This window comes from Chaetodon trifascialis, chromosome 1 (genome assembly GCF_039877785.1).
Source record: "Chaetodon trifascialis isolate fChaTrf1 chromosome 1, fChaTrf1.hap1, whole genome shotgun sequence".
In the NCBI taxonomy this organism is placed as follows: Eukaryota; Metazoa; Chordata; class Actinopteri; order Chaetodontiformes; family Chaetodontidae; genus Chaetodon; species Chaetodon trifascialis.
In genome coordinates, this window is record NC_092056.1 from 16293549 (window position 1) to 16315026 (window position 21478).

At 42.2% G+C, this 21478-nt stretch overlaps 1 protein-coding gene across 3 annotated transcripts in view; it reads left to right on the forward strand.

The window, feature by feature from the left end:
- Positions 1-18792, forward strand: part of furina (furin (paired basic amino acid cleaving enzyme) a) — a 77082-nt gene extending 58290 nt beyond the window's left edge. For all 3 annotated transcript variants that reach the window (XM_070983644.1, XM_070983731.1, XM_070983811.1), the window contains exons 8-16: positions 1712-1884; positions 3226-3438; positions 5302-5402; positions 6646-6749; positions 6965-7082; positions 10853-11032; positions 11114-11238; positions 12300-12422; positions 13537-18792. In XM_070983644.1, coding sequence (XP_070839745.1) covers positions 1712-1884; positions 3226-3438; positions 5302-5402; positions 6646-6749; positions 6965-7082; positions 10853-11032; positions 11114-11238; positions 12300-12422; positions 13537-14144 — 1745 coding nt within the window. In that variant the 3' untranslated portion in view covers positions 14145-18792. The remainder of the gene's footprint in view (positions 1-1711; positions 1885-3225; positions 3439-5301; positions 5403-6645; positions 6750-6964; positions 7083-10852; positions 11033-11113; positions 11239-12299; positions 12423-13536) is intronic.
- Positions 18793-21478: the final 2686 nt, after the last annotated feature.

The window sequence follows — 21478 nt, forward strand, 5'->3', positions numbered from 1 at the left end:
GAACATTGATACATTTACTTTGATGCATTGGCGACCTCGGCCTCTGGTTTTGGGGATAGATATTTTGGGATGGGGACTGGAGATTCTTGAGTCTCCTCAGCAAATCACATGGCTCTCTGACTGAAGTGCAGGCTGCCATGGAAACACTAGCAGCTCAGTGTCTGTTTGATGCTTTTGGGGGACTTCAAAGAGCCAGTGCTTCGTTGCTTTAACCCATATAGAGCAGCATGGAGCAACCTGACCTGCAATGCATCAAAGGGGGAAATGAGTTTGTTATTGTCTTTGATTTCTCACAGCTTTTCTGTGGAGGAACGTTACTGAGACAGAGAAGTGGTTCTGTTGCAAGAAAACCTGAACTTGAAGCAGAAATAATTGGTCAGGATGAGCACCACACTCTCTCTGTCTGGCTATTCTGCATTGTTTTGTGTGTGCTGGTGTTTCATCTCTGGTGCAACACTTCATCAGTGACCACTTGAAATAGCTTATATTAAGCCTTAGTTGAAACCTGCCCTTTAACACTGGCTATCATTCCCTTCTGTTAAAACAACTTCATCCAGACACAAAAAGGAAGACAATTAATGTTTTCTTTCATCTTTTTATCTGAGTTTTCAGTCTCAGAGGTCTGCCTGACACTTGATCAGGCAGTTCACCCACAATGCAATTGATCTCATTTCATTTGTTTTTCCCAAGCCAGCTCAAGCGCCAAAGCACATCAATAGAGATAGTGTTGATTTACCTAGTGTTCCACAAAAATGTTACGGTGGATTCACAAATAACGAACACCACCAGGATGTGCTGCACCAGTGCCTGAGCTGTACAAATACACACAGACAAGGTACACTATTCCAAACAAGTGTGTAAATATGCAACTCAAACAACAACACAGCAGCACTGCTTTGTTCTGACACGTCGAACCTTTCTGAACATGAGCACCCAGTCAGGTAAAGCTACAGAGCTGCAGCACCATGCACTGAGGCACCGAGCTGCAGACAAAAGGAACTGGATCGTGCAAGGTTACGACCACCTGCAGCACAGTTTACGCGATTCCATGGAGTTCTTCTTGTTTGCACTGTGCTGCTGTAACAGTATTCATAATCCATATCCAGACATGTCATGAGAAACTCAACAGAGATTTGGGTATGTAAATGCTAGTAGTGGCTAATGTAGCCTCAGGCAGAGTTGAGTAGTGGGCTACAATGGTCTGCTAGCTTATTTCTTTCTAACTCCACACTCCCACATTTTTGTTATGCGTGAAGCCTTCAGACCCAACTGATGTTGACTTAAGAGACATCACTTGATGCAGTTTATCCATCTCAGGTCCATCTGAGAGTATCACACAACATTGTTTATGTAGATGCCCAACATGTTGCCGGGGTTCTGATTACTGTAAGGTCAATGTTTACTGAGTTCTACAGAAATTTCCAATATACTAGATTCACATTAACACTGTTAACCAACAACAGCTAATGCCAGATTCAGTTTTGCTTAGAGAACTATTTTTACTGAATAGTTAAATTACATAATATATGTTTTTTGTTCTGCCTGCATTGGCCACCATGTTTTCGGTTTTTAGCATGACTGAGTCTCAAGAGTTTCGCTTGGGTTTGATGTTCAATTAATTTTCTATGAACTTTCACTTGCAAGTACCAAGAAAAGCTTTCTGCTTTGTCATCTGGTGTGTCTGTATGTGTTTGTGTGCATGTGGGTGCAGGTGTGCGTATGCTGGACGGTGAGGTGACTGACATGGTGGAGGCCCAGTCTCTCAGTCTGAATCCCCAGCACATCGACATCTACAGTGCCAGCTGGGGCCCAGAGGATGACGGCAAAACTGTCGACGGACCTGCCAAACTCGCCAAAGAAGCCTTCCTGCGTGGAGTTACAGAGGTGTGTGTGTGTGTGTGTGTGTGTGTGTGTGTGTGTGTGTGTGTGTGTGTGTGTGTGTGTGTGTGTGTGTGTCTGTGTGTGTGTGTCTGTGTGTGTCTGTGAGTGTGTGTGTGGTGTGTGTGGTGTGTGGTGTGTGAGTGTTTGCGAGTGTGTGCGTGTACGTGTTTGTGTGAGAGAAGAAATTATTTACTGCCTTTGTGTGTGGCTTCCTTTCAGCAGTCAGTAATTGAACTGTTCAAGCATGAGAGGACACAAGCGGGAAGAACAAAGCAGTTTTTTGACCCTGACAATTAGGAATGAAAGAGAACGTCCTCTAAACAGCCACCAGGGACGAAAATCTTGGAAAAGGAATAGAAGTATAGAAAGTGTTTTTTGTTTTGTTTGTTTTTTGCTACATTCATTGTTAGTTGAAGGACGCTTCTTAAATTGCCAGCTCATCTTTTATCCCTCAGCTCTTTCAGACATGAGGTCCTTTCAAATGTGAAGTGTTTAAAAAAAAAAAAAAAGATAATAATTAATCAAGGTTGTTTTTTTAAATTTCCAATCAAGCAGTTAGTGGGGCTTTGAATGACCTGACAAACATTTCTAATCAAAAGGCTCCCAAACACACTCCCAACAACTATAAAGAAGTAAGACTTTTTTTGGGGGGGGGGGGGGGGGGGGGGGGGGCGGGCTATCTGTCAGGATGGGAATCTGAATATTACCCAAAAAGGGGCTGTGCTGCTGTGTAAGCAGCCCCGTTGTTAATAGCAGCACTTGTTTTAATGCATGGGAAGGTGTCAGATGTGTATAAAGAACAAGTCAACAGATAAGCACACAGATCACACCCCAGGCTCTCACATCTGCACCCCATGAATAAACACATCCATCCAGCTAACACTGACTCGTGTTGCAGGGCAGCAGGATTCAAGGCATGTGCCATAAAGCTGATTGGACCTGCTGACACTGACTACTAAGATAATTGCCACAGTGACAGCGTTGTCAGATGGTGATGTGGGTGGTGCATAGCTGGGTTTGATCAGTACAGAGAGACACGGTTCCACTCAATACAATAAAGCGCTCTTAGAAGAAAATTATTGCACTTCAAAAGCTGAGAGGCTGGATGATTTATCACAGTGAGCTGTTGTCATATAGTGCCTTTTTGAATTGCATTGCTGTCATGTGATATTTAGCTCTTTAATTTACTGAGTGAGTGGCCCTTTTTCAAATGAGCTTTGGAATTAATTTGCTTTCCTATAATTGGGATTGGGACCAACAGTATGAGTGAGTGAGTGAATAAATGAATGAAAGGGTTGGTGGTTGTCTTTTTCCTTTCGTCTGATTGTACTGTGCCTTCTCCAGGGTCGTAATGGTTTGGGCTCCATCTTTGTGTGGGCTTCTGGGAACGGAGGGAGGGAGAAGGACAGCTGCAACTGCGACGGCTACACCAACAGTATCTACACCCTGTCCATCAGCAGCTCCACCCAGACCGGCAATGTCCCCTGGTACAGCGAGGCTTGCTCGTCCACCCTCGCCACCACCTACAGCTCGGGGAACCTCAACGAGAAACAGATAGTGAGTCACGTTTGCCTCCAGTGTCTCTCATTCTCTTCCCGTCCTGTGCATCAGACATAGAACAGTCTGATATTATAATTAGTGCTGAATCGAGTAGTCCTTCAATCAACAACGGTTTCGATTCATTGAAGGTGCCCTATGGACTTTTCTTGTGAACAAGTGTTCACTCCCCAAAACACATAGTGTTTCCTTGAGGTCTAACAAACATGTTGAATTCATTTCCTTCCTCAGGGCTGTGTTTCATAACATATTACCTGAAACCATTGACAGGGATGCCTATCAGGTGCATGCCTCCCTGTGTGTGTGCACAATTGCATTTTGTACGTATTGCTGCAAATGACAGTTGTCTTAATTACCAATTAGTCCACCAATTATTTTCTTGATAGAATGATAGTCAGAAAACTGCAATTTCCCAGAAATGTGTGGCCTTTAATATCGTTTGTTTTGTCCAACCAGCTCGTTCTCACCAGGAAATGCTCATATTTGAGAAGCTGTAGTCAAAGACTGTTTTTTTTTTCTATCCAGTTTTGCTTTAAAAATAGCTTCATGATTTAATTGCTTATCAAAATATTTGCTAATGTTTTTTTTTTTTTTTAATCTCCATGGGACTAAGTGGTTAATTGAATCTCATTTGCAGCATTGGGCTCTGCAGCTTTATTCTGTGCCCGCTGTCTGAACCACAGCACGACTTCTTCATTCTTTCTTCCTTTGCTTCACTCTTCTTCTCCTCCGTTCATCCCGTCTTGGGCCATTAAAATTATAACGAATCGTGAACGGCTGAAACTCCATATGGCAATCGGTTGCCGCTTAATATTCTTCTCACAAACACAGTGTCACACACACAGTCTTTCCTTCTCGAGCATAGCGTCGAGCAGCCAGACCAACTGGACGGACAGCTTATGACACCTCCCTGACATGTGGCGGGTCCCTTAATGCTTCAGTGCTGTACTCATTTAATTGTGCTGTCACTCATGAACCTGAGAATGAAGAGATGGAGCAGAAGAGAGGTGGTGGGACCTCCAGGGTTATGGAGGAGTGAATATCTTTATTTCTGTTTTTTTTTTTTTTTACATTTTTTAGTAACACTTACATTAGCCCTGTCTTTCAATTTAAAGTAAGGTTCATATGGGACACTCCTGAATGTGTAATCCGACCACTGAAGTCAGTTCTGCCAGTGCATTTATTATTCTATTTAGTCTGTTAAAAGATCAGTTTCTGGAGGCTCTGCATTGGTTTGCACATGAAGCAGATTTTTGATTCTCCATTTTTGAAGTCTTTTTAAGTTACATTGATTGAGCTTCCCTTTAGGTGGTTACTGGGGGCTTTTTTTTGCAAGGGAAAGTTTTGTAACCTTTATCCTTCCAATATTGGTTTTGCTGAGTACAAACACGCCGGTTCTGCACGGCCTGCCTATGTATTCATGCAGCTGCAGAAATTCATTCCAGGGAGCCGCCCAGGACAAGTCACCATGCAGATCTCTAGTGGAGTAGTTCAATCTACAAAGAGTAGCTCACCTCACTGCCAGTTGTTGAGAGAGGGTGAACAGGAGTTATACCATTTTTTCGATTTCATTTTCTTTCTGATCCAGGGAGTCATGCCCAGGACTTTTTTGCTCTTAGGTTCCTGCTTCTTTAACTATTAGATGATTTCTGCCTCCCGCAAATATGAGACAGAGAAGAAGTGAGCAAAGACAAGAGTTCTCCTTAATTTATTTGGAATAATAATAAAAAGTTGTGGTAAAAGTGTGGGCTGTGTGATGCTGGGTGTGGATAGACCAGTTATAAAACTGAATTGGAAGAGAATATTTTCCCCTTTTTCCGTTTTTGCCATCTGTTTAAGCATCACCATGTTTATTTTCCTCAGGTGACGACAGACCTCAAATCAAAATGCACAGACTCCCACACAGGCACCTCTGCCTCTGCCCCGCTTGCTGCTGGGATCATCGCCCTTGCCCTTGAGGCCAAGTAAGTGCTTATCATTATTTTTCTCACTCACTTTCTCACTCAGTCTCACCAAGTCTTGCAGTTCTCTTCAGCTGCACAGTCTCATTATAGCCTTCCCTGTCTACATATTTCACTAACTTTTGTTGATGAAAATCATTTAATCCAATGGAGTAGAAAATTTCGAAATGTAATTTTTTCAGAACAAAGTCATGATTAGATTTGCTGTAATTATTCTAGAGAAAATTTTCAGAACCTGCGTGCACACTAAAATATTCCAAAAGCCAGATTAGTTTGAATCAATACTCCACTGTTATCAGTTTCTAGCATGTGGTTAGAAGTTTCCTAACTACAGTTGGTCATTAAGAAGCAACAGGTAAAACAGGTTTTTTTTTTTGCACAGACTTTTGAAAGCCTCATTATAAATTTAAGCCTCTCATACTAAATCAGTCCTTAACTGCCAGCACAGTGTGTTTATGCATCGATTCTGCTCGATTATTCCATTTCATGAATTACTTTTTCACCCTTCTGCCTGACAGATTTTTGCAGTGCATTTACAAAAATGCTACAATTTGATGTAAGCACCAATCACTCTTATCCAGTCAGGCAGCACTAATGGAGGACTAATGGAGGGACAAACGCGAATGTCAGAACAGTCCCGCAAATGAGTAATTAGGCTTGTGGCAAAAGAGAGCTGGCTATAGAAAAAGATTGCAATTAGGAATGCATTTGATGAGAAAGGGATTGAGCAAAGTTATATGTTTTTTTGTAGGAAGTCCACAATAAGATGATAACAAGTTAATACATTTGAAGTTAAACCCAACTGTGACCTCCTTTAACCCTTTTTGAGTTGCATTCATTAAAACCAGCATGGCCGCAGGCAGGATAATCAGCAGGAATTCATTTCAAATACATGTTGACTGAAGATTTACTGTAATTCAGGTGCATATGACTGGTGCTTCATTATATTCTGTTTGTCCTCCTGCAGGTTAAGACTGTGGGACGTGTTGTTAGACTTGTCTGTTTGATGTATTTGAGTGTCTCAACTTTTTAAGAGTCTTACCATGTGTATTCCCCTGTCTGTCTGTCTGTCTGTCTGCCTGCCTCTGTGTGTGTGTGTGTGTGTGTGTGTGTGCGCGTGCCTGCGTTGGTGTGTGTATGCGTCTCCTGTTTTTATGTGGCTCTGTGTGTGTGTGTGTGTGTGTGTGTGTGTGTGTGTGTGTGTGTGTGTGTGTGTGTGCTTGCTTGCCATATACACTTGTTCCAGTAAAAACCTGACCTGGAGGGACATGCAACATCTGGTTGTACGAACTTCTCACCCTGCCCACCTGCTCACCAACGACTGGAGAACCAATGGGGTTGGGCGTAAAGGTACAGCAACTTCTTCCAAGTTCTCCTCTGCCCTCTGCAGATGCCTTTGAGGCTCATTTATATGTTATGCGTTGAAGACACCAAACTGTCATTAGAGATGCCAGGCCCTGGTTGTGTGAAAGCCTAAATGGGATAGACCCTGTGTTGCTGATGTATAAAGTTGGAGCTGGGAGAATCAGGCTGACATTTCCTCTTTTGTGTCTTGGTCACTGCAGTTAGCCATTCATACGGATATGGTTTACTTGATGCCAGTGCAATTGTAGCGCTGGCAAAGACGTGGGACAATGTGGGGCCACAGCGGAAATGTGTCATCACCATGGTCAGTGAGCCAAGGTTAGTACACTACACACAAACACAGACGCACACACACACACACACACACACACACACGCCCGCACAGCTTACTGACTTTATCTCCAGAAACCTGATTACAAGTGTCTACACATATTACAGCCGTCACTTAAAAAGTGGTGAAAGCTAATTAGAGCTAACAAGTAATTTGTCCAGATTAATTTGAAGGCAGCTCACGTAGCCTAAACCGAAACTACACTGTAGAATTTATGTTGTTCTCCTCGCTCAAAGGTGCCTCCGCTGCCTCAATTTTGAGTCACTTTACGTCCTAGTTTGACGTCTGTTCAGCATAGCTAGCCTGTTCTCTGCATAGCCTATTTTACTGATACAGCAACAGAGCGTTCAGTGGGTCTGATGGATGTGAGTTAGGAATGCCCCCTGCTGGAGAACAAGTCACAGTCTGTTGTGCTGACATGCACATTTAGATTTGGTTGAATATTTAGTATTTCACACGTTCAAATGGTCTGGATTTTGAAATGGCCTTAACATACAGTATATTTATTTATTCAAACAAGGGTTCCCATAGACAGCAAGCTTGTTTTACAATGATGCCCTGATCACTATACGGTACAATACAAAATACATCTAAAAATTCCAATACATATATAAAACTGCATTTTGGTACAAGCTATAGAAGTATCAACAAGTTTCACAATAAACATGTCGAGGACAACAACATGAGACATCAAATAACACACCAACCCTCTCACTGCTCTTTGTTGATCAAAAGAAAGTTCAATTGATTAAAAGGGATTGGCTTGTCTATTTTTAAGACTGCAGGTTTTTCCATCAGCAGGGTTAGGAGTCAAGGGGGTTGTAATGAAAGAGGCAGTTGCATTGCACTATGGGAAATTTCAGCATTTTAGGATCTTGATACTTACTTGGGATTAAAAGTCAGGATACCTCCTGACTGCCTACATCTATCTTGAGCCCCCCCCCCCAATTCATTCAAGTGCAATCCTAAATCACTGGAGTACCCCTCCAGTGCTTCGCTGACTTAAAAAATTAGATCCGTGGCTAAGATATCAGCAGCACATTGACGACAGAAGTAACTAACCATATGGTACAACCTTATGATAAAGCAGATCAAATATGACTTGAGTTAACAGAGATCAGCAAAGCAGATGTCACCAGAAAGATCATTTAGGGTGATAAAATAGCAGCCATAAATATAGCAAATAGAACAGAAACACATTAAATAAAAGGTTCTGTACACTGACTTAAACTCAGCCTGTGATTAAGCAGCTTGATGAAATCAGTCTGGATGTTTGAGATGTGATATGAGAAATTTGCCCTTAACAGAATGCAGGTGTTGGAGATGCTCATGTGTGACTGAGCTGTCGCGCTCTGCTGCAGCGACACGTTACGTCTTCAGCTCGGCTCTGGGCACCTGTTGAAATGCTCTTGTGTGTGTGTGTCTGTGTGTAGTTGTGCTACATAGTGGGGACCAGAACAAGTTTTTAACCAACAGAATGAGAACATTTTTGTAAAGTGAGGATATTTTGGCTGGTTCAAAGGACTGTTTGAAGGTTAAGATTTAGGTTTAGGTTTAGGCCTTTACCTCTGATAGTTAAGGCCAGGGTGATGCATTATGTCAATGAGGGTCCTCACAAGTGTAGAAGTATGTGTGCAAGCAGGCACTCAGCTCAGCTCGAGAGGGAGCATTTAAAAGAGAAATAGCAATTTGTCAACTCCTGCGTCCCTTTCACTGTAAAGAGTCAATATTTCTCCGAAGCCATTTTCTCGCTCCCTGTCTAAACCCAGCCTGACATCTCCTCTTCATTATGCGCTCCCTGTCACTTCTCTCGCCCGGTTTGAGGTTTCTCTCTCTTTTACCGCAGCTATGAGATGCTCAGAGCAGATGGTTCGAGCGTCTGGGAGCAGCAGTCAAGGCAGGTTATTCAATTTACGTTTTAAGTATTTAGCTGACTCACTTATCCGAAGTGACATGGAAGAAGTCAGCAGGTAGGTGTTCAGTGTCTTTCTCACTGTCACTGACATCAGAATCATGATGGTGTGCTCAGAAAGCACATCTTTCCAGGGAAAAGTGCAGTGCAACAATGTGATGGCTATAATTACGTTTCTTTTTTGCCATTAACTTTGGCTTGTCTAGCAGAGCGAGCGGCGTTTGCGGTGGACCTAATCTTATGTTTAAAAAAAATGAAAATATTAAAGTATGAAGTCTTACAGGATACAGGCTGGGTTTGTATCGGAGAGTTTGAGTGTGGGACGTGCGTGCACACTTTCCTCTGAAAGACTTAAAGAAGATTTACCAAACTTTACCACCTGGACTGCTAAATTTTGTGTTACAGCAAACTGAAGTATTGCATGATGTTGCAGACTCTGTTGTAGCTCTTCAAAAAGTGATTTATGATTTAGAAACACCCTGTGCTTTCTCAAGCATACTCACTACCAAAATGGATCGCAGTTCTAAAGGCTTGGCTGCCTCCCAGAATATCATTTTGATGGTTCTGAAAAGCTTTATATGCACTGAACAAAAATACACATTTGTCTCTCCCCAGGGTTATATCTGTTAACAGATTTAATTTAAGAATTTTTTAATAAATGATTCCCAATATGTAATTTGTATGTGATTGTGATGCTTGGAGAGGATCTGCTGGGAACTGCTAAGTGCCAGGGGAAAATCAAAAACACAGCACCGTGAGTGCGGCGTTGGTCTTTTGGCTAGTGTTGCGTTTTGGTGATGCTGAAGTCATGTGTTATTTTACAGGCATCTTTTAATGTTAACTATCATCTCTGAGATGGTTTTTCATAGCATATCAACTGAAATGCCGATAATGAAAAAGGGCCAACATTGTCACATCTCTCCTTCTTGATCAGTTACCCTAATTTACTCGTTGATTTTCCCACTGTGACTGATTAGCAGATTGCTGTCTCATAGGTCTGTAACGCGTCCCTCCCTCTGTCTGTTCTGCGTGTGCTTGTAAAAACAGATGCCATGCCGCCACAATTTTTGCTTCTCCCAGACATTAAATCACAGTCACCCATGCCGCAGCGGTCAACTGGCAATGATAAATCAACTTCTGCAGCAATTTGTATAAATTTCCATTTCCTTCTCTCGTGCTTTCTGGTCTTGCCTAGAAGCACCACAAAATACATATTGCAAAAGCCCCAACATGCAAATGTCGAGGTGATGCGTTGCTGAAAATTTGCATCATAGTAATACTAATGTGGACACTCACTGTATGACTTGGTGGCATCTAGAAAAGTGCTGCAAATTAACCTTTTAGACTTCCCATGAGAGGCTGCCGGAAAGGTCGAAAGCGTTTACGTAGTCCTTTAATGCATCATGAAACATTTATCAGACTGAACATGGAAGGACTGTGTCTTAAAGAAACCGTGACAGTTCAGTGATCTTGTCTATAATTTGGGCTCCTCAGTGTCACTAAAACCCCAGCGCCTTCCTCCTCCTCAGAATTGTTGTGGATGCATGTAATCTCCTAAGCGGATTTAGGGGGGAGGAATAAAAAGAGGTGGGTGCTTTACTTCCATAGAGGACGTTGGTGCTACAGGTTGTGAGACATTAATCCTGTTCAAGGCCACAAACTCTTCACCCTTCACAGGCTTGCACACTAGCCAGTAGCAAAAAGCCACACTCACAGTTATCTGGTGTGTAGCTTATCCCAAGCTCACAATGAGCCAGTAATGATTTCACCAGAACGCAACCTACGACTAATGCTCACCGCTGTCTTCACGTGTCTTCTCTGCATGTCGTTTCTCATGTTTGACAGGAACATCGGCAGCCATCTATCGATTAACAAGAGTGTGGACGCCTGCATTGGGACAGACAGTCATGTGACGTCACTAGAGCACGTGCAGGCCCGGCTCACCCTGTCCTACAACCGGAGGGGAAACCTTGCTATCCACCTTGTTAGTCCCTCCGGCACGCGCTCCACGCTTCTCCACCCCAGGTACAAACACACACAGATAGACACACAGTTCAAGTTGGTAAAGAGGAACTGCTGACAGTCCTGCTTGTCGTTCTCCCACAGGCCTCATGACTACTCATCCGAGGGTTTTAATGACTGGGCTTTCATGACCACCCACTCCTGGGATGAGAACCCCACCGGGTCGTGGACTCTGGAGATTGAGAACGTGGCTGGTGCCAGTGACTATGGTAAAGCACCTTTGCTGCTGCTTTAACATTTTGTTGAATTTGTTGTTCATTGGTTGGTTTTGTCTGACTTACAGATACATACAAACATAACTCATGTACTGCCAGGCTTAACAACAGAAGTACATGATTAGAAATAAATAAGACGGACGAAACACACAGAATACTAAATCCTGATTCTCATGTGCAAAGTAATGAAAACAATGATTATTGCAAGCAAATGTATGAAACCGACTAATCTATTAAATTCTTTCAGCACTGATTTTAAGTGGCTTTTCATGTAGCTATTCTTAGTTACAGACTTTGTTTCTCCTTTTATCTGATGCTGACAGTAGAGAGACAGACAGGAGGAGAGAGAGGCGTACGACGTATGACTTAAGTCCTCAGGTGGATTTAAACTGTGGAGGCATTATGGTCACCTCACATGAATGTTAATCAACATATCTATTAATCTGTTGAGTCTGGAGTTCAGCTCAAGGGTTAAGGGTTCAGTGCCAGGAGATTAGGGCGTGTATCCAAAGTGCCTGTGCCCTTGTTCTCTTTCTAGGAGCTGTGAAGGTGGTGTAGCTCTGCAGCAACCCGTTTTCATATAGCAGGGTGCATGATTCAGTGAATACTTCACTCTTGTTGGTTTCCCTTGTATCATCCCCCGACTACCGTCTGCATCTGGACATAGCAGTTCCACCCACAACATGGTATTCAGAAGCCAGGAAAACCCCAGAAAACAGATGTAGATAAATGTCTTACACCTCCCTCCTCAGGAAGGAGTGATTTGAAGTGGAAGCTCTCACAAGGCCGCTGCCCTTCAATGACTCCTCACAACCGAGCACTTTATAATGCTCTTATTAGGCACACATTGAAACCATGCTGTCTTTAAATTGTGACTCATTTCAAGGGGTCATTTTCTGTCACTTCATGCAGAAAATCCAAGTGTCTGCGATGAGAAGAGGATTCATTTACAAAATCCACCGTAGGGAGTGCCTGAGCCTGACTGTTTTTGACAGGCCTACTTTTGTTCCCGGGTTAATTTCACTTTTTGTCTCTGTGTCTATTTCTCCGCTCAGGCACTCTGACCCAGTTCGTCCTGGTGCTGTATGGCACTGGCTCAGCATCTTCCAGCTCCTCTGATGAGTCTCAGCCTGGCAATGGCAGCTGCAAGACCTTGGACCTGAGGCAGATATGCATCGGTAAGACTGATTTCTCCTGTCCTGGGAATTTGTTCCTTACAGGAAGTTGCTGTCACAACAGCCAAGGAATGGTAGTGTAATTACTGAGTCATGTTGAAATTGGACATGTGAAGCAGCCTGGATACTGTGAGGTGAAATACGATCCCATGTATACTCAGCTGCATCCGTTTACATTGTGTCACGCTATGTCAACTGTAGGCAGACTTGTTTGAGAGTCACAATTATCTTATTCAAGCTCCTGCAAGTATCGTGCCATAATGTAGCTTTAGCATCAGTTTCCATTTTAAATGAAAATCTAGCTTCTGATGAGATCAAATAAAATTTTACCCCAGGTCCCCTTTTAATAATCTCATTTAAATTTAATGGTGTCCATACCGCTGTCTCCTAGTTAATCCAAATAGTGCTATAGGCAAGGTCTCAAGATACAGTGTGAGGTCCAGCTACATGTTGTCAGTCTGACCCCTACAGGCTGGCAGAGGTACTTACACACTGACACACAAGATCATATACAAATTCATTAGATGGTGAAATGAATTTAATTATCCTACATATGATTATCATATGTTGTGATTAGCATGTATTGTGTAGTGCACAGTACTCTCTGACTGACAGCTATAATTTTCTCTGTTGTCAAACACATTGACGAGACCCTGCAGTGCATTACATTTTCTTCCTTCTGTTGGCTCACTCTCCTGTTTTCAGCTCTGTTACCCCCAGCGTCCACAGTCTGCTAATTGCCATTGCAGGCAATGGTCTGCATCTGGACCTGCTGCATATGGAAATGCGTCTGTTGACTTAAACATGCTGCACTCAGCATATAAATTGCACAGCTTTTCATCAGTTTTTTTTTTTAAAAGTTGGCAAAAGTAATACTAACAAAAGTGAAAATGGTGATTTGAAAGCCCTAAAATTGCCCTGAAACTTTGCCTCAACATTTCTAAGATACCAAACAACCCTGAATGGCTGAATAAATACAGAAATGCTTTCCCATTGTAGTGCTCTCTGAGCCTTGACTGTCTGGCCTGGTTCATGTTTTTGAGTTGTCTGACTCATCAGAAGAGTTAAAAAGTGTGTGTGCAGCTGTTGACTTCACTTTTGTGTCTCTGTTTTACAGAGTGCAATGCCGGCTACTACCTCTTTCAGCAGGGCTGTGTGAAACAATGCCCACCAGGCTACTCAGTGGGCTCCCAGCCCCTCAACTACACAGTGGGAAACTCTATATCACCATCCTCCGTCCCAGCCTGCCTGCCCTGCCCACCGCCCTGCCTGACCTGCAGCAGCCTCAGCCCTCTGGCCTGCCTGTCCTGCCCTGCCCACAGCTCCCTTGACCCCATCTCTGGCACCTGTCTACACCTCAACCAGTACATGCGCGAATCCCCTGGCAGCTTCATGGTGGGCCAGGGGGGCCCAGCATCAGAGCTCCAGTTGAGCTCCCGCCTGCCCATCACCATCGCTGTGCTCAGCTGCATAGCCATCATCGCCACCTTCGCTGGCATCTTCCTGCTGCTGCAGCTGCGCTCAGGCGCGCTCATTAAGCTGCCCTCACTGGAGGCTGGCGGCGGCCTCGGGGGCAGCTTCAGCCTTGGGGGAAATAGAGTTGTGTCTTACCGCGGCATCCCGACAGTGTGGGGGGATGAAGAGGTAAATACAGACTCCGAAAACGATGAGTTTGACGTCCACAATGAGAGGACTGCCTTTATCAAAACACAAAGTGCTCTTTAATGCCTCCCCCACGTCCCTCCGTCTCTCCTGCTTTTAAACACCTCCCCCCCCCCAATTTGTCTGATAATTCAGGGCTGTGGTAACTGTCCTTTCGCAGTCTTTTCTGGTTTTATCTCTCATCCCTTTGTTTCTGCCTCTGTCTTATGGGCTTCTCGTCTGAGTCCTATTTCAGGATCTCGTCTTCTTCTCTGCTGTGGGAGACCTGATGGGAAGCTGCCGTCCCTCAGAACTCGGGATGGCCTGAGCTTTGCTCTGTTCACACTTGGGCGCATTTCTATTAAATTGGCTCTCTCCCTCCTCTTGCCCTCAATCGTTAACAGTGTCTATCTGTGCAGAGTCCACGCCCCCCCCACCCCACCCCCACCCAGCTCCTGCTCCTTTTTGTTACAAGTAAACACATGATCATTATTTGCTTTCTTCCTCCTTGTTTCTCTCTTTCCATCAGTCTCAGTGCAGTAGCCAGACGAGATTGTAGAATGTGAGGTGTAGAGATGTGTGTGTGTGTGTGTGTGTGTGTGTGTGTGTGTGCGCGTGTGCATGTGTGCGTGCATGTGTGTGTGCACGTGTCTGTGTGAATGTGAGCGTGTAAATCTAATGAACAGTGTAGTGCCCTTTAAAGAGAAGCTAAAGCTGGTCCTGTCACATTTAGTACTATATCATAAAAGTGATAACAAAATTGTATTATGAGGCATGAAATGGGATTTGGAAACATTGATTCTTTCCGAAGTGTCGTTTAGTGACATCAACATCCAAGATCTGTTCAGAAAAGCACCACTTATCCGTTGTGCGTCACATTTTTTAAGCGCATTTTAAAAATGCACAGATCAAAAGCAGAGTAGTTAGAAATGTCCAGACTGGTGACACATGATTAAAAAAAGCATTAGAGAAACAAAACAGGCTGTCTGAGAGCTTTTTAAACATGTCATGTCGTCTTTCTTTTTATGATCAGACAGTGATTTGTATTTGAACAGAATCCATCTCTCACACAGACTTTTTTTCCTCTTAAATCTGTACACTTATTGATCCTGGTGAGATCCAGCTACTGTTCACATGTAGATCTCTCTCAGTTCTGGCTGAACAAACTCTGAGTCAAAGCTTCCTCCAGCTTTTGGGGACTCAAGATGGCCTCTCATTTATTCCAGTGTGGAAACTATATGTTCTCCTCCACTCAGAACAAATTATCCATTACATGGAACCACATCAAAACAAAAAGAGGTGTATTTAAAGACACACACGCACGGGCTGTTCGATCAGCCCTGAGGCTTCCAGGATATTTCATTTCTGTGTCTGATGCTCTCACTTGCCGGTGCTGACAGAGAAGCAGCCAAGGTGCTGATGTGAAGCACAAGAGCTTCAAAGCAGCTTGCAGGTGTTCAGTTACCTTTGATTGATTTCTTGATAGAGAGGAGACGGCGACAAAACTTTGATACGTTCTCTTTTTTTACACAGAACATTCACACTACAAACACACGACTCATATCATAGTACCTGAAACTTTGTTAATGTGTGTACGCACGCCTGTGCTTGTCTGTGTGTGTGTGTGTGTGTGTGTGTGTGTGTGTGTGTGTGTGTGTGTGTGTGTGTGTGTGTGTGTGTGTGCGTGCATGCGTGCGTGCATCCGTACGTATGTACGTACGTGTGTGTGTGTGTGTGTGTGTGTGTGTGTGTGTGTGTGTGTGCGCGAGCGTGCTTGTGTGAGTTAGTTTACTACAGATGAGGTGGAGAAATGTTTATCTGCCCTCTGATGTGAAGGTTTCCTTCCTTCGTCTCTGCTCTCTTCTTCAAGTCTTGAATTGTGTTTAGAAATCTGGCGTTGTGACTCCACATCTCATCAGCGTCTCTGCACTTACCCTCCAGACTTCATCTAATCTGAATTTCAGATTATCTTTTCGGCGTACTTGCCAATTAATTATATTCTGAATGATTCTGCAGCAGCTATTTATTCTGAGAGGTTTTAATCACACCTTTAGGGAAGATTGTTTTAAAGTGATTTTTCTCCGGGGCTGGTTATCTTCTAAAATATGCATCTCATGATTTAACCCAGAGTAGCCATTTTGAATCCATTGATCTCTTTTTCTACTATGTTTTTTTTTTCTTTTCTTTTTCATTTCCAGTACAAAAAACAGTGGCGCTTGCTGAGAGAGGTTGTCATGGTGATGACATGCATACAAAAGTGCAGCTGCTCATCCTTTTATCTACCTCTCATATCATTCAGCAAGGGTCCATATGCTGTTATAGGGGCTGTTAAATGATTATAGTGGTCAAATTATATGTAGGTCAGATATGAAAATGCTTCTCTGGAACAATTTAGGAGGATAGGTATGTAAGTCACATTTATGTTTTAGAGGAGAAACAAGCAATTGCAATTCAGAAACTGTAAAGCTGCTGTATAAATTCTAATCTCCTGAACCTCCTATCTCTCTTGAAATTTATTGCCTTTAGGATCAGCATTCATGGGCAGGCACACCTGGGCTTAAAACCTGTTATTGAAAATAAAATGGGAAGGATTGTCCATAGATCTTGTTGACCAGCGTTGAAGTGCTAAATCAACTTCAAATTGTTAGGGGCATTTGTTTTGTGACTCTATCAGGGGTGAAGACCTTTTTATTCTTAAGTTTGCATCACTGACAATCAAAGTGTTTCCTTGTTTTGAGGGCGAGATTCTGCACACAAAACAAATGGATTTTAATTTAACGACTAGTGCTGGAAAGCCTCCTCAGAAGGCGTTATTCATAAACATGCACAGCTAAATGTGATTTAAATTGCAAAAGCATGCTCAGAGAGAAAGAAAGGAAAATAGAAAATGGGCAGAGAATGAAGAGTTTCAAACCAATACCTGCCAACATTCTGCTCCAAAGCATGGAGAAAGATTGGTATGTCAGACACTGCACTGAGCCAGAAGCTTAATTCATCTCGGATGGCCAGGGCAGGTGAAGCACATTTGGCTTATCGCGGTAGTTTCAGCCAGGAAGCACTACACTGGATTGGACACCAACCCAAGAACGTTGATCTCAGAGAAAGTGCCCTCCAAAGGAACAAAGCTGAGGTGGCTGCAGAATAAGGAGTGCGTGCTGCATCGCTTTGTGTGATGTACATTAGTGCCTAGTGCCATTAGGCTTTGATTAGCCCCAGTTTAAGCAGGGTGCTAATTTGAAAATCTAATAGCTACAGCCTCAGACTTGAGCCACAAAATCTTACTGACTTCCCAGCTTGGTGTGAGGTGTGTAAACAACAGATAATGGGCTAATGTGGCATCAAAATTGCTTCCATAAACAATTTTCTTATATTCTGGATGCTTAGAGTTTGCATTTTTAGATGAACCTTAATGTGGAACTCTGGACCGATTTGTTACTATTAGTATTGACTAATTGTTGCTCAGTCTCATCAACATTATTCATTGTGCATCTTCCCTTTCAAAGGGTTTATATTGCATCCAGAAAGTATAAAGTTTCTCCTAAAGTGAAACATTATGGTTGCTGTGGCCCCTCCAGTGCGCACACAAAATGATTCTTTCCACTTAGCTTGATGTTGTATTCACTACAACTTGAAAACTCAGAAAACTTTAAAAGGATAAACTCGGAGCTTTGTGCATTCAAGTGTTCAACTTTAAGAAAATCATGCAGGCAGCATTAAGTTGCTAGTGCTTCCAAAGCACGGCGAACTGCTGAAAACCATTAGCAGCTATCTGACACTGCGGCTGCAAGAATGTGATGGAAACTATACACTAAAGAGAAAGAAAAGGTTATCTAATTGTGCCAGAAGGCGGCTCGTTATTATAAGGCTGCCACTTCACTGGCACTAAATTGTGAATCCTTTTCATGTAGAATGTAACAGAAATGTTACAGAAGAAAATTGTGTTCATTGCAAATTGTCTCCTCTGGCTATAAAGAAAAGACTCGCTCGTGGGAATGATGGAGGATTTTCCTTCATACAGCTGATTCATTTTACATGGAGCTCGATGTTGCTTCAGTCCTGCCTTAGGATGTAGTCTGAAGTGATCAACATGAAGTCGGATGGAGTTTATAGGAGCAATATCTTTGGCATAACCAAAGACAATCATTTTAATGCTGTCTGTTTAGTGTTACGACGTGTTGCTTTCAGGTTGTCACAGTCCATCGACCCCTTCACTTGTGTTCAAAGTGTTTTGTTGATATCATTCTGTCATCTCTGCCTTTTTTTTTTTATTTGGAAGATCTGCAGTGACACCTTGTATGTTCAGCAGCTGTGGAGGGAGGAGGTAGAATGTATCCCATCTCCATTAACTTAAGGGCTGAATCAGATCTGCGTGCGTCTGTGTGTGCGCATGCTTGTTCAAATATAAATGAAACACTTTGTGATGGAGGGGGGCAGGCAGTGGGGCGGTTAGCGGAGCAGCCTTCGATGACTCTGTTGACCTCCTCCCGCCTCTTGGTGAGGTTCCTGGCCTGTGGCTGCACACAGTACCTTACAGATTTGTGACCTATGAATAATGTACAAGAATGACTATCTTCACATGGGACATAACTCTAAAATAAGGCCTATTTTTGTACTATATGAATGGTGCAGTGTAATTTTCTTGTAATTTAAAGATTTTTTTGCTTTTGTTTTTCTCCTTTTTATTTAATTGATGTCAATTATAGATTCTACTAAAAATAAAGATCTATGCAAATTTGAATGTGTTTTTATTAACTCCAATGCACTTAAATATAATAGATATAGCTTTATGTAGATGTAGGTCAGTGTATAAAAACTGCACAACGGTGGAAGCAGTACTCAGATTCCTTGCATAAAAGTACCAGAAGAACAATGTATTATGAGCAGTGCAGACGTTTTATTAACAAACATACTTAAAATATCTGCACTAAAAGTGCCCAGTCTGCAGAAAATTGGCCCCTGTGACGTGTGCATATGTTACGTTATCATACCGTTAAACAGCTTCATACTGTTATAGCTGGATGAAGTTTTACTTACTTCATATGCAGTGAGGTAGAGTTTAGTCTGTTATCCATTGGTCTCTAACCTAGAGGCCACAAAATACATCTGAAGAGTCACAAGATGACTTATGGAAGACCACCGCAGAAGAAGAAGAAGAAGAAGAAGAAGAAGAAGAAAAAGTTCTGCTGCACAAAATTGTATTCACTTTTGGACTCCTCTTTAATCTTTCTATGGACATTTTTATGAAATACTACATTAAAATAAATAAATAAATAAATAAATCAGCAGAAGTCTAGAGGACAAATGTCTCTCTTATTGTAGAAAGATGCTCCAAGAAGAAAACTGCTTGTTAGCCATGCTGGCAGCATCTACAATGTAAACACAAAGCACAGATATGTATGATATTGAGGCACTTGTGCATTACATGTGTATTTTTATTTGATACTTATTTAACAGATTAGGATTTTACATATTGCACATGTTCAGTGAACACAATCTGTTTATTAGTATTTCACCCATTTTTTTTATACACAAAGTATTCTCTGAAGTAAATAGTTTCTTCTTCGGGTATTTTTATTAGCGTTCTGCTTTCTTCTTTTCATTTGAGGTTCCAGACGCACCACCAGACGCACTGTGGTAGAGTCTACACTAAGGTACCCGTGTAGAAATACTGCACGTACATACAAGTAAAAGTCCTGCATTGAAAATGTTACTGAAAAGTACAAAATCATTAAAATACACTTAAAAGCACAAAAAGAGGAAGTATTCAATTATGCAAAATGGCCCATTTCAGAATACTGTATTATAAGCACTGATGCTTTAATCTGTCCATCACTTTAATGTTGCAGCTGGTGAAGGCGAGGCTGTATTTAATGTCTTCATATACTGCTGAGTAGTTTGTGAATTTCCCTCCAGGATCAACTAAGTCTTCACCTCTAATGTGTGTGAAAGCTGGAGGCTGCTAGCTGCTCCTCCCACCTATGGCTGCTGCAAGCTCCTGCTGCTACAGCTGCAATTGTTCACATCTTTTCGTGTCACCTATGGATGAAATTGTATCAAATGGTACACACGTGTTCAGCATCCCCACCTCTACGACTTGGCTGCATTTGGTTGCTGTGGAATATTATCTTAAAGCGATATGGCAGTAAGTAGTATAGTTGTGTTTTGTTAATATGTTTTCATATTTCAACAGACCTGTAAAAATATAATATGTATTAATGTTACTGTAGTGCCTCCTGTGGGTATAATTGTATTTACAACATTTTTCAATTTTTTTTGCAATCCAATATAGCATTAAAGAGTTATGGCCCATTAAGTACATCGGGTCACACCCTCAAAGATTTGGTACCAAAACAGTGATACCAAAAAAAATTTACCCAAAGGTCTCTTCCGGAGTCATCTAAATATGGTACGTACTGTGAGAGGTGAAGATAAGATGAAAGAGAAGCAAGTTGTACTCCTAACAGAACTTTAAGCTCTGTGATTGAATATTTAATGCCTTGGAGTTGTAGTGAACATCGACCTGAAAATGATCAGATATATGCAGTTCTTAACACTTTTAACTAATGATTTAACTGAGAGACCCTCATGTCCATTCAAGCCATAGAAGTGCTTCATGTTAGTTATGTAATATTGTGAAAGGGAAAAATGAATGGCCCCTCTGGAAGCAGGGCCTCTGACTTGCACTTTCCCCTTCACAGCTCTATTGAGAGCACCTCTGACATGAAAAGTGGCATTACAAAATAAAGTGTGTCCTTGTGAAAAGGGTCTTTGAGATAAATCTTAACATGAAATAAAAATGTCACAGATCAATGCCAGTATGAATTAAAATGAACTCACCTGGTAAGTTATGATTATGATGATGATTTTCATCTAGTGCCATCAAAAGGTCAAAAATTGAATTTGTCGAATACTTGGAGCAAATGCCTGCAAAACCGTTGAAATTTCTTATCAGCCTCAGTTAAATGTTAGCATGCTAACACATTAAACTAGGATGGTGGATGTGATAAATGTCCATGCTTAACATCAGCATGGCAGCATTTTCACTGTGAACATGTTAGTGTGCTTAACATTTAGCTCAAAGCGCTGATGTACAGCCTCACATAAAACAAAGAGCTTTGAAGCCACCGGTTTTATCTGGTTTGCCTGCTGCTTCTCGTCACAGTGAATGGTTGGCTCTAACATGACTTGTAACTCTTGTATAGATGCTACAGATACTGTACCTAAATTTAAAAGCACACATTTCCTCTGCAGGCTGCAAAAGTTGTCAGAGCTGCGCAGCATTGTTCAGCGCGTCTTCTCTCCACTGTGTGTAATGAGTGTATTTGATGATGTATGGCTGGTGTAATTAAGCCAATGAGTTTACAGCAGAGAGGTTGTACCCAACACTAACCAAGTCATAAATACGAGTAATGAAGTGA